The sequence below is a fragment of the Bipolaris sorokiniana genome (genome assembly GCF_000338995.1).
Source record: "Bipolaris sorokiniana ND90Pr unplaced genomic scaffold COCSAscaffold_7, whole genome shotgun sequence".
NCBI classification, from domain to species: domain Eukaryota; kingdom Fungi; phylum Ascomycota; class Dothideomycetes; order Pleosporales; family Pleosporaceae; genus Bipolaris; species Bipolaris sorokiniana.
The window spans coordinates 1,424,604-1,435,920 of NW_006911901.1; the positions used below are offsets into that span (position 1 = coordinate 1,424,604).

At 49.5% G+C, this 11,317-nt stretch overlaps 4 protein-coding genes across 4 annotated transcripts; 2 read left to right on the forward strand and 2 right to left on the reverse strand.

Annotated features, from left to right (window-relative positions):
• Positions 1-890: 890 nt before the first annotated feature.
• COCSADRAFT_325483 (uncharacterized protein) lies at positions 891-3,816 on the forward strand. The gene has a single exon (XM_007702049.1). It carries the CDS (start codon positions 1,074-1,076, stop codon positions 3,729-3,731), a length of 2,658 nt encoding a protein of 885 aa, XP_007700239.1. The 5' UTR covers positions 891-1,073; the 3' UTR covers positions 3,732-3,816.
• A 625-nt stretch (positions 3,817-4,441) lies between these two features.
• COCSADRAFT_37040 (uncharacterized protein) lies at positions 4,442-6,613 on the forward strand. The gene is made up of 3 exons (XM_007701661.1): positions 4,442-4,897; positions 5,001-5,273; positions 5,351-6,613. Exons 1-3 carry the CDS (start codon positions 4,685-4,687, stop codon positions 6,485-6,487), a joined length of 1,623 nt encoding a protein of 540 aa, XP_007699851.1. The 5' UTR covers positions 4,442-4,684; the 3' UTR covers positions 6,488-6,613.
• Positions 6,614-7,580: 967 nt separating this feature from the next.
• COCSADRAFT_37041 (uncharacterized protein) lies at positions 7,581-8,307 on the reverse strand. Its single transcript, XM_007701662.1, has 2 exons — positions 7,922-8,307; positions 7,581-7,861 (listed from the first exon to the last, which is right to left on the reverse strand). Exons 1-2 carry the CDS (start codon positions 8,031-8,033, stop codon positions 7,665-7,667), a joined length of 309 nt encoding a protein of 102 aa, XP_007699852.1. The 5' UTR covers positions 8,034-8,307; the 3' UTR covers positions 7,581-7,664.
• A 612-nt stretch (positions 8,308-8,919) lies between these two features.
• COCSADRAFT_37044 (uncharacterized protein) lies at positions 8,920-9,789 on the reverse strand. The gene has a single exon (XM_007701663.1). The coding sequence runs from the start codon at positions 9,644-9,646 to the stop codon at positions 9,053-9,055; it is 594 nt and encodes a 197-aa protein (XP_007699853.1). The 5' UTR covers positions 9,647-9,789; the 3' UTR covers positions 8,920-9,052.
• Between the last annotated feature and the right edge of the window lie 1,528 nt (positions 9,790-11,317).

Consider the following 11,317-nt stretch of genomic DNA (forward strand, 5'->3'; position numbering starts at 1 on the left):
TTGTCCTAACCACCATGTTCCAGCCCTACACTAGCAGCCCACGATATGTACTCATAAAGACTAAAGCGCGCGTTGCAATTTCGTTGGCTTCCTTTGACGCCCTTCACTTCAGCGCTGATGGAGTTTAATAGGCGTCGTTAGTATTGCGCTCCTTGTGCTGTCAGACTTCTGCCTGGAGCTGCCCCGCTGCTCCTTTCCAGCGCGCATAGTAGATTCTCCACCTCTTTGCCATCGCGTATGTACGCTTCTTATCGGTGATCGTTTTCAGGAAATGGACCCTCAGCGGGGATAATTTTAGCTGCCCGACAACGCACGGCAGCCCTGAGGTGCAACATGGTTGACTGCTGCGTATAGCGTATAGGCGTATAAGCTTAGGCAGCGGTGTGCAGGGGTGCAAGAGATGACCGCGCCCTCACTAGCCACACCCACTGATCTGCTAGCAATGAGCATTGCTGCATCTTGACTGGAGAAAGCCTTCTGCGTAATATGCGGGAGCTACTCGAACCCACCCGCTATTTATAACCCTGTCCTGGCCATCAAACGCTGGTGCAATGAATCGTGCAAGCAAGGGCATGGCCTGTCGCTATACAAGAACTCACAGCCCTGCCCTCACTGCGCATCTCTTTGCGAAACATCAACACGCCTTCGGGCCATCGTCAACCCGAGCGCAGATACTCTGCATCTATACGCCATATTCCTAATATAATACACGCCTCGTTTCTCTGGTTGCATACGTCGGCTGTCATCAAGCGGATGACGGTCTTGTGGCGGTGCTGCAGATCGTACAGCCCCCAAACTCTTGGAACAGGGTTTTTCAATTGACTCTTCGCCAACGCCGAATTCCTAGGGTTCTAGGCTCTCTACTCTCGGCGGCCTCTTTCAAGCCATTTGTGGACTGGGGTGTTTGACGATATTGCGTATCTTTAAAAAGGGTGCGAGCAAGAATAAAGATCGCCTGTTCAGCCTCCCCAAACATTGGCGTGGTTTGCCTCCCAACCACAATCGTCTCAGGCCAGCTCTGGCACAAGTGGGATTCCTGAACCTTTAACAAACCCACCACTTCGACCCCCATCATGGATCAAGACGAATCGCCACCGCCGTTCTACTCGGCCATAACGCTGTTGAGCTACATGCATGCTCCTGCGGTCGGCTTCTATTACCTAGGAGCGTGCATGTTCGGTCTTTGCATCTTACAGAAAACACGAATGGTGCCACGGAAACGACGGATAAGCGTAATGGCTTTCATGGTCACAATACTCCTAGCATACATCACAGAAGTCCTCTACTACCTCAGCCAGTCGATAGCCGATTCCCAATACACAGCTCCACAATTCTTCGCCATACGGTGCTTGGGCTCGATACTTGTCTGGAGCCCTCTGTCTTACATGTTGTGGGCAAGCAAATCGCTGCGCTGGCATGCGTACTTTGGAGCGTTTGTTGTGCAGTTTGCACTCGAGGCGACGACTTGCTTGATCACGATCTTCACCCAGCCAGAACTATTCCCAGAAAAGTACCCGCCTCTGATCATTAGCTGCGTGAGGGCTTTGGTCTCACTGCTCCTACTGGTCGATGCGTTTGTCGTCCTCGTCACCAAACAGACCGAAGTTAGCACAGACGAAGAGCGCCAATCACTTCTGAACAAGTCAACGGATAGCTTGTTAGGCTCAGGTTCCCACATGGGCTACGGCGCCATCCCATTCGGTGATGATTTTGGCGGTGATAGCGATGATGAGGACGGTCCGCCAGAGGAAGACGACAAAGACTTGAAAGCGCAACAAGCGAAACGACTCGAAGAAGAGGGTGGCTGGTTCGGCTACTTGAAAGGCTTCGCCGTCTTCCTACCATATCTGTTTCCAAAAGACGACTGGAAGGTCATGGCTTGCCTCGGCATCCGACTGGTGCACATGTTGCAAGAGCGTGCCCTCAACTTGCTTGCGCCTCGACAACTTGGTATCATCACCACCGAACTCCAGAAAGCGTACGAGACAAAGAGCGGCGTCATGCCGTGGAAAGACATTGGGCTCTGGGTGCTGTATTCCTGGGTTAACAGTTATGCCGGACTTGGAGTCATCGACAGCATGGCAAATCTCGTCATCTCCAACTCTGCTTATCGCCGCGTCACATTGCTAGCTTACGAACACGTATTGGGTCTCTCCATGGACTTTCATACCTCAAAAGACTCTGGTGAGGTTTTGAAGGCTGTTGAGCAGGCGTCTTCGCTCAACACACTCATTGAAATGGTGCTGTTTGACGTTGCGCCAATTCTGTTGGATCTCGTCGTCGCGATGTACTACGTCACCCACCTGTTCGACGCGTACATGGCCTTCATCGTTCTGTTCATGGGCGCAGCATACATTGCGATTGGGTTCTACTTTACTACACTGTCGCAACCCAAGAGACGAGATTACGTGGAGAAGCAACGAAGCGAAAGCTCCACGGTCAACGAGACGATACACAACTGGCAAACAGTCGCTTATTTCAACCGCTTCGCGTATGAGTATAAGCGTTATGCTGAAAACATCATCAATACCATTTCGGCGCAATATCAATACTACTTCAGATCCATGGGCGGACATGCTGCGCAAGATCTTTTGACTACCCTTGGTTTCGCCGGTGCCTGTGTCTTCGGCATGACTCAAATCGTCACCGGACGAAAGCCAGTTGGTAACTTGGTCACACTGATCTTGTACTGGAATACGATGACTTCGCCACTTTACGTTCTTTCTTATAGCTTCCGGCAAATTACCAGCTCTCTGATCGATGCCGAACGCCTGCTCCAGCTACTCAACACCAAGCCCACAGTAGCAGACCAGGAAGGTGCCAAGGACATTATTGTGGAAAAAGGAGAAGTGGAATTCAAGGATGTCCACTTCCACTACGACGAGCGCAAGCCTATCATCAAGAATGTAAGCCTCAAGGCTTTGAGTGGCCAGACCATTGCCTTTGTGGGTGAGACGGGTGGCGGAAAGTCAACTATGCTCAAACTTCTCTTCCGCTTCTACGACGTGACAAGCGGATCGATAATGATTGATGGCCAAGACCTGCGCTCAGTGACGCAAGCTAGTCTACGGGATGCCATGGGCGTCGTACCTCAAGACCCTGTTTTGTTCAATCAAAGCATACGACAAAACATCCGCTACGCCAAACTTGATGCCACTGACGCCGAAATCGAAGATGCATGCCGGGCTGCCGCCATTCACGACGACATTGCCGGCTTCCCAGACGGCTACAACTCTAAAGTGGGTGAGCGCGGGGTACGGTTGTCAGGCGGCCAACTCCAACGCATAGCCATTGCCCGTGTGCTCCTGCAAAACCCTAAAATCGTATTGCTGGACGAAGCAACATCAGCAATTGACTCTTCCATCGAAGCGCTTATCCAGCAGGCTTTCCGCAAACTAAGTCAAGGCCGCACCACGTTTGTAATCGCACACAGACTCAGTACGATTGCAGACGCCGACCAGATCTTGGTCGTAGAGAAAGGCGAAATCATTGAAAGAGGCACACATCAGGGGTTGCTAAAGAATGAGCAAGGAAAGTACTCAGAGCTGTGGAGAAAGCAGACGGCGGGGCATCTGTCAAAGGGGTTGGAAGCCAAGGATGTGAAGGAGGGCGAGAATCAGGAGGGAGGCGTAGTCATTGGCGATACGACGATTCAGGGAGAAGACCAGGCAACCACTTCTGCGACGAACAGTGACAATGCAGGCGAAGATAGCAGCGTAAGACGCAAATAAGTATTAATAGAGTGAGGTGATATCATGTATACAGCTACTTAGAAAGGGCCTGTAAGATAACGAAATAGAGAAAGACCACAAACCAAAGACCACGATGTCTTTTTTTTTCACTTTTTGCGCCACGTAGCCATGTTCTCTTTGCATCAACAGCGCACAAGTATCAACCAAGATGAAGAGAGAGAAAAAAGCAAAACGGCTTGCAAGAAAACCTCCTTACTACGTACTACTATTGTTCTTCTTTTCTTTTTCTCTTTTCGTCCGCGGAACAACACTGATTTTCTTTTTTTGGTTGCCTAGAATTCAGGCATCTATCTCACCCCAGCTCACCCTCACCATCCCCTACCCATCTTTCGTCCGCAACGCCCGTCTTACTTGTTTACTATAGTCTGCTGAGTCGGGACAACAAGGCAAGGAGCGCCCCTCGCCAAGCCCTCTCCCACCTCAGTCGGGACGACTATCCTCCGACGCATGGGCCCACCGTGCGCGCGATTGGACCAGCGCTGAGCGCCATCGCAACGCGGTGCTGAAACGAGCATTGTGTGAGTTTTTTTGTGGCGCAGAGGGCGGGAGAGGCGTACGCGTGTGATTGTGATGTTGGTTTATAGAAGGACCCTTTTCCTACTCTTTTCTCTTTTCCCTCATATAAATATATGTATCTTCTTTTGCTTGAAGCGAGCTTTTTTTTTTAGGGTACTTGGACACGAACTGGTGCGGCTGATAGAAAGTCGGCTACGTCACGAAAACGGAACGAACGAACCGCTCTAACCCTTTTGCACTAAGTAGGAACGTTGGACCCGTGGTTTTGGGCTGCTGCCTTGAACGGGCCAGATCGACGCTTTTGAACTACGGACGGTTATCGAGCCCAGACTTTTCTGTGTTCCTAACACGCTCTGCACGACTGCCAACCCCAAGTAATAGTAGTTGTTGCTGTTGTTCTGGACAGCGGGGTCATTATGGCGGTGCCGAAACGCGTGCTGCTGCTTACTTCGGCGGCGTATGCGGGTTTCCGAGCGCGGTATGGTGTTGGGTTCACGCCGTTTGCAGCGCAGAGTTATGTCAAGAATACGCTTGGGGTCTATGTGGTTTTATTCTTTGCGCAGCTTTTCTGGGGGGTCTTTGTGTATCCGTTGTTTTTGACGCCGTTGAGGAAGTTGCCGACACCTGAAGTGAGTACTTTTCTTTCTTTCTCTTCTGAATTGCTTTCTCTATCGATTGGGGAGGCGGAGATTAATACGGGATATGGCATGCTAATATACATTTGTGTGATAGGACGGGCACTTTCTTCTTGGGCACTATGCTAGGATTTTCAAGGAGCCGACAGGTGAGCCGCAGAGAGATTGGGTCGATAGTGTGCCGAATGATGGTGTCATCTACTATCGGTTCTTGTTCAATGACCCCAGGATTTTGATTACGACTCCAAAGGCGCTGGGTGAGGTCTTGGCGCAAAGGAGTTATGATTTTATCAAGCCTAAGAGGGTGAGGGTTGGGCTGGGCAGAGTACTTGGTGTTGGGGTTTTGCTGGCAGAGGGAGATGAGCACAAGGTATGTATTCTCTAATTGCCCCTAAATGGTAGGCATGACGCTTGAGCGCTCCCAAGACTAATCCTGAACCCATATAGCGTCAAAGGAAGCTCCTCATGCCTGCATTCAACTTCCGCCACGTCAAGGACCTGTATCCAATTTTCTGGGGCAAATCCCAGGAGATGGTGAACAAGATTTCCGAGACAATCAAGAACGATCCTAGCGGGTCTTCAGTCGTTGAGATCGGATCTTGGGGTTCCCGTGCAACACTCGACATCATCGGCGTGGCTGGTTGTGGTAAAGACTTCGATGCTCTTGTGAATCCTGAAAACGAACTCTACGAAACATATCGGCAAATTTTCGCCAGCAGCCGCGGGGCGCAGGTGGTTCAGATTATCCTCGGCATGATTCCGTACAAGATCGCCATCAACTTACCACTCAAGCGAAACGACGAGATTGGAAACGCAGTCCGCACCATCAAAAGCGTAGCCAGAGATCTTATCCGCTCCAAGCGTGCCAAGTTAGAAAGCGGTGAAGCAAAGGATCTGGATATCCTCAGTGTAGCCATGGAATCCGGCGGCTTCAGCGACGAAGATCTGGTAAATCAACTCATGACGTTCCTTGCCGCAGGCCACGAAACCACCGCCTCAGCCCTATCATGGGCCGTCTACGTCCTATGCAAATACCCCGACGTGCAAAAAAGACTACGAAGCGAAATTCACGAGAAAATACCCTCAGCACTGGAAGACGGCGGTCAAGTCTCGTCGACAGAAATCGATCATCTGCCGTATCTGAACGCCGTGCTACAAGAAACTATGCGTGTCTTCCCATCCGTACCACTTACCCTGCGCGAAGCAGCTCAGGACACAACGATCCAAGGGCACTTTGTCCCCGCCGGCACCACTATCGTCATCTGCCCCTGGGCCGTCAATACATCCACCCAGCTCTGGGGCCCGGACGCCCGCGAATTCAATCCTGATCGCTGGATGAAGCCTGGTACGGCCAACACGGGTGGCGCAGAGAGCAACTACGCCATTACTACTTTCTTGCATGGTCCCAGGAGTTGCATTGGTAGAGACTTTGCTAAAGCGGAGTTTGCCTGCTTGGTTGCGGCTTTGGTGGGTAGGTTTGAGTTTGAGTTTGAGGACCCGGAGTATAAGTTAGAGATTCAGGGGGGTATTACGTCGAAGCCCAAGGGTGGGCTGAGGGTTAAGTTGAGGGATGTTAGGGCATGAAGGGTTTAATGGGGAGGTGAGGAGAGGCATTGGAGAATTGCTTTCACGAGGCGGATATCCTTTACGGTTTTATGTGAATGTGTATCTGAGGAGTATGTATAACTTTTACGTCTACTAGATGAATTGCATAACTTCTATTTGACATTTTTTCTCTGGAAATGAGATGTTTTTCAACTGAGCTGGGGATTAAGCGTCTGAATGACTGACAAAGCAGCACTCAAATGTTCGAGAAAAAGGCCCTATCGTTTTCAGAATATACACTCATTTGCATACTCAGTTTCCGGTTCTGACGCGACTTAAAGATTACAAGCGGAGTCTCACATAAGGGCAAACATCTCTAGCTTAACCTACGAATTGCACAGTAGCTGTAGGGTAACTTCAACTTGGTGAATTCGCTTTTAGCATCACGTATGTGGCAAGCGAGCGGCGTACGTTGACCCCGCCAATAGTAGCCATTTAGCGTTCACCACGACGCTCGTGTAACATCGAAGCTTGGCTTGGGGCAGGATGGAAGGTGTAATTACCCGGGCAAGTTGTATGGTTGCTGCAGATGCTGCAAAAAAGATCATCGCGTTGTCAGAATCAAAAATATAAAGCGTTGATAGCTCCCCCATCGACTCCTCCTAAACATCGATCTCCTATGATCATTAGCATATTTGATCAATCCCTATAACTTCATCGTGAAATAAGTTTTCCGTCCCCTTTACTCCCTCTTGTACTTAACTCCATTGAAGGGCGTTGCAGTGCTGCCGAAGCATCGCATGGTCACTCGTGTCTTCGAGGCTGTAGTTTGTTCACTTACTGTAGTACGACACCGATGTCACCACATCGACTTTTCATAGACATTCACCTTTGTGGGACGCCCTTGTAGGTTCAACATCCCGTATAGTGTGCAGACCGGAAGTCAGTTATGCAAGCGAGCATGAGTAGCGTCGGTGCCAAACAACAAATCATCAAGAACCCAGATTTTTTTTCTTTTTTCTAAACACTCTATAACAAACACAAAATCGAGCGTACCAGGCAATAAAACCCTTTGAGTCAGATCAAACCATTAAGGAGCGTCCTTTACATCCTTCCCCCCCCCCCCCCACCTCTTCAATTCCCCCAGCAAAAAAGAAAAAAAGACAGAAGAAAAGCATAGCCTGCATCTCAGTGCCTCGAACTTAGATACATTTCTCTAAGCGCAGTAATCAGGGTTTCCAGCTCCACCATCAACACATCGCCCACAAGGCACGCGCCCATTAATCCACACCAGTGTATCGCCCGCACTGCCGCACTTGAACAGCGACTTGTCGATTTGGTTGACGGAGGGGTACTGGCCGTCGTTGTAGGTGCTGCGGAGGCACTTGCTTTGGATTTCATTGTTTGTCCAGCCTGTTTTGTTGGTGTGGTTGTTAGTTTAGAAAGGTTGGGAAGGAGAAGGAGAAGATGTACCGCGGGAGGCCTTGAGCGTTTTGCCGCAGTAGAGTTGGTGGGTATTGCAGTTTGAGGCGGAGGCGGTGAGGGCCAGGGCGGCGAAGGCGAGGAGGGGCTTGATGGAGAGCATGGTTGGTGTATGGAGGGATGGTTGAGGTTTTGGTTGGAGTGGTAGTTGGAGAGTGAGGTGGGTGAGTTTGAAGGTGTAGGAAGTGGATGCTGGGATGCTGGGATGATGAGTTGATGAGTTGATGGCGTTTTGATTTTCTGAAGCTGCGGTGGTGGCTTTATACTTTCTCTTTCTCTTTCCCTCTCTTGGATTCTTGGATGCTTTCATCTTCGCAGCTGAGGTTACCGGTACCGTGTGATACTGGTGTTGCTACGGGATCCACAGGGTGTTCAGCTGCGGGTAATACATCGCCGCTGGCTGTGGAGTTGCGGTCTCAGTGATGTAACTTTTTTAGGGAAGTTGAAATTGAAAGAGCGGGTCAAGAGTTATTGGCGTTACATTTGCGCATAAGAAGGATTTAGCAATTGAGCGGTCACTGTACCAGCTGAAGTACCTAAGCGAGCGTTGCGGTAAGGAAACGCCTAAGCGGTTATTTTGGTCGGCTGAAACAAGCTTTCTTGTTCCCCACAATTCGTTTTTACCAGGTTACAGCTCTTGTTTATCTTTGCTAAATTAATGCGAATTTCTTACATCACACCACTTTTGTATTGCAAAAATCCTCAATTGGTCTAGGGAGATGAACTACACTGCCTGTATCTGCCCTGATATAGAATATGGTCTCTCAAATTTATTTCCTATATTATTCTAGTGTCTTGATAATGTAACATACATATTGATTGCTCTTGCTGGTCTTTTCACAAGAAGCAGTTCTTCTACTCTACCTGCATTTGAGTCATTTTGTCCTCATTGTTCTTTGGATACCCTGAAAAGGGTTCTGCACACTACGAAAATCGAAACAAAAAAACCGCATCCTCGAAGTGATACTTGCAAGGAGAAAATATGTCTCTTTGAGATATATCAAAGCTGAAGGTGAAGTACCGAATTCTCCTATATACGCACAAAGCATATTCATCACTGCACTCCCTATTCACGAGCATCACAATCTCTTCCCAGAAGATCCTACACATGTTCCTCTCCACTCACAACTCATCCTTGCCACCGTTCCATCCATCCCCTACACCCCTCATCCACTGCACACCCACCAATTTCAAACCCTTCTTCGCCACCAACTCCTCAGCCCTGAAGCTCCTTCGCTCCACAAACTCCTCTCCCCCAATCTCCGCCCTTTCCAGAGTCTCACCCTCTTTCTCCTCAAAAAGCAGGAACAAATAGCGATGTGGGCCACTTTCGTCCTTGGGTCCAGGCGCAAGATATTGCGTCAAAGTCTTCCCTTTTGAGGTAATATCCTCTGCTGGGGAGACTGTCGAAGGAATGGAAGTAATGACCCAATGGCGCCAGTAAGCGAATTTCGGGTCGTCGGGCGTGGGCGCATCAGGATCAATCATCATGAAGGCATATGTTGATGCCGAGGATGTGGAGTCTGACGTTGAAGAGATGGAAATGAAGGGTTGTTCCGCGATCTGGCTGACGCGTGCGAGACTTCCCCTTTCGGGGGCGAGACCTGATGGAAATTTGACGGATAGATCGATGGTGGGGGTGAAGTAGTCTGGGATGATGGATGAAGGGAGGAGGTTTGCGCTCTTGAGCGCGTCGACGAGGGAAGTGGTGGTCATGATGATAAGTTTTGATTTGAACACTGCTTGAACTGAAATTTGAATCTCTATTTGGGGAGAAATGGACGACTTGTATTTATGACTTCTGCGTGGTGGTAGAAGGGATTTTGATGCGTGATTGAGGCGGGGGCGTGTGATTGGTGGATAAACCTCAGCTTTGCTTGGTACTCCGCTGAGTTGTCCACTTCTGCTTGGCGTTCACTCAGAAGGGCAAAGGTTCGGTATAAGATAAGTAACAGCGAGGTGGGGGTTAAGATTATATGTACCCTTACAAACTTCGGGCTTTCGAATGTTACGCTGTGAAGAAATATGAGATGACTATGCAGCAACCTTCGTCAACAATACTAGGACTTTGAGCAAACTCTGGACAAGGGCTAGCAAACAAAATGATATCCTGGGCGGTAGATGTAGTGTCATAGTACTCTTAATTGACGTTGCTCACAGCTACATGCGACATTGGATTTATTTGACATTGTGAATTTCCAGCCCCGAGCTGTTATTATCCGACAACTTCATTCCAGATAACTCGACGACCTACGGCCGGAGATCTACACCCTTTCGACTTCCCCCTACTAAACCCGAAAGCACAGGCACTTGCCCTTATGATTCTGTGTGTCAAAGGAAAAAGAAGAGCTACGGAGACGTGGTTGACTCCAAGTTACTATCACGAAATGGACAAGGGGCATCATCGTGTCGATGAGTTGGCAAAAAGCAAGTTCTGAGACTATATGTACTAGTCGGTTCTATGTAGGATCGTCGCAATGTGGATTTTGCATGCGCGACGTGATGGAAGAAGATTTAGGGATACCCGTCAGCTTTGCCGTACGCAGGAACTGTTCCAATACCTTCGTCGTAGAGGATGTATCGTATATGTACTACACATATCGAATCGGAAGCGTCGTGTAAACTACTCTATTAGCATCAGCGTCATCACTTACTCAAATCAACAGAGTACATCACACTGCCCTAGATCTAGCCTTACATGCCATCCGACCATCCAGATCGTTTTCGTAGAGTCGCTCGAATAAGAGCATGAAACAAGTCGCTGGACCAAACAACATCAATCCAGCAAGGCAGTCACTCGTAAGCACAAACACGCAGTCATTCCATCCATTTTCACCCCATCCTCACCCTCCTCGTAGGCCTACTACCCTCCTCGCCCCCGTCTCACTCGCCACCACCCACAGCCCCCTGAGCTGAGACCCGCCGTCTTCCAGCCACTCAACAAACTCTTGTACACCCAACCTTACATTGCTCATGACGCGTATCTGAGACCGTGCTATAGGATGTCGTTATCCCCTTCTGGCAGAAAATGACCTCGTAATTGGCGCACCCAAGTATCCCAGCCCACAAGAGTCGTACGCATAAGGACCGGGTACTATTTCAAGGACCAAGCGAATCAGGTTTGGGGGCCAGATATACGGCTGGCGCCCACAACATCAGATGCATCCTATATTCTCGTTCCTGTATTAGGCCTCCCCTCCTCTACCCAGGGGTATATATGTGTGTGTGTGTGTGCGCATGACGTCTGATTACCAAGATACCCGTTACACATCCTACACGAGCAATATAGAGCATGAAAATGATCAAGCCACACGGTAATCAAGCAGTGGAGGCTTAGCCCCTCCCCGGATGCTGCGCCTCAAACCCACCACACACAGCAATCAAGCA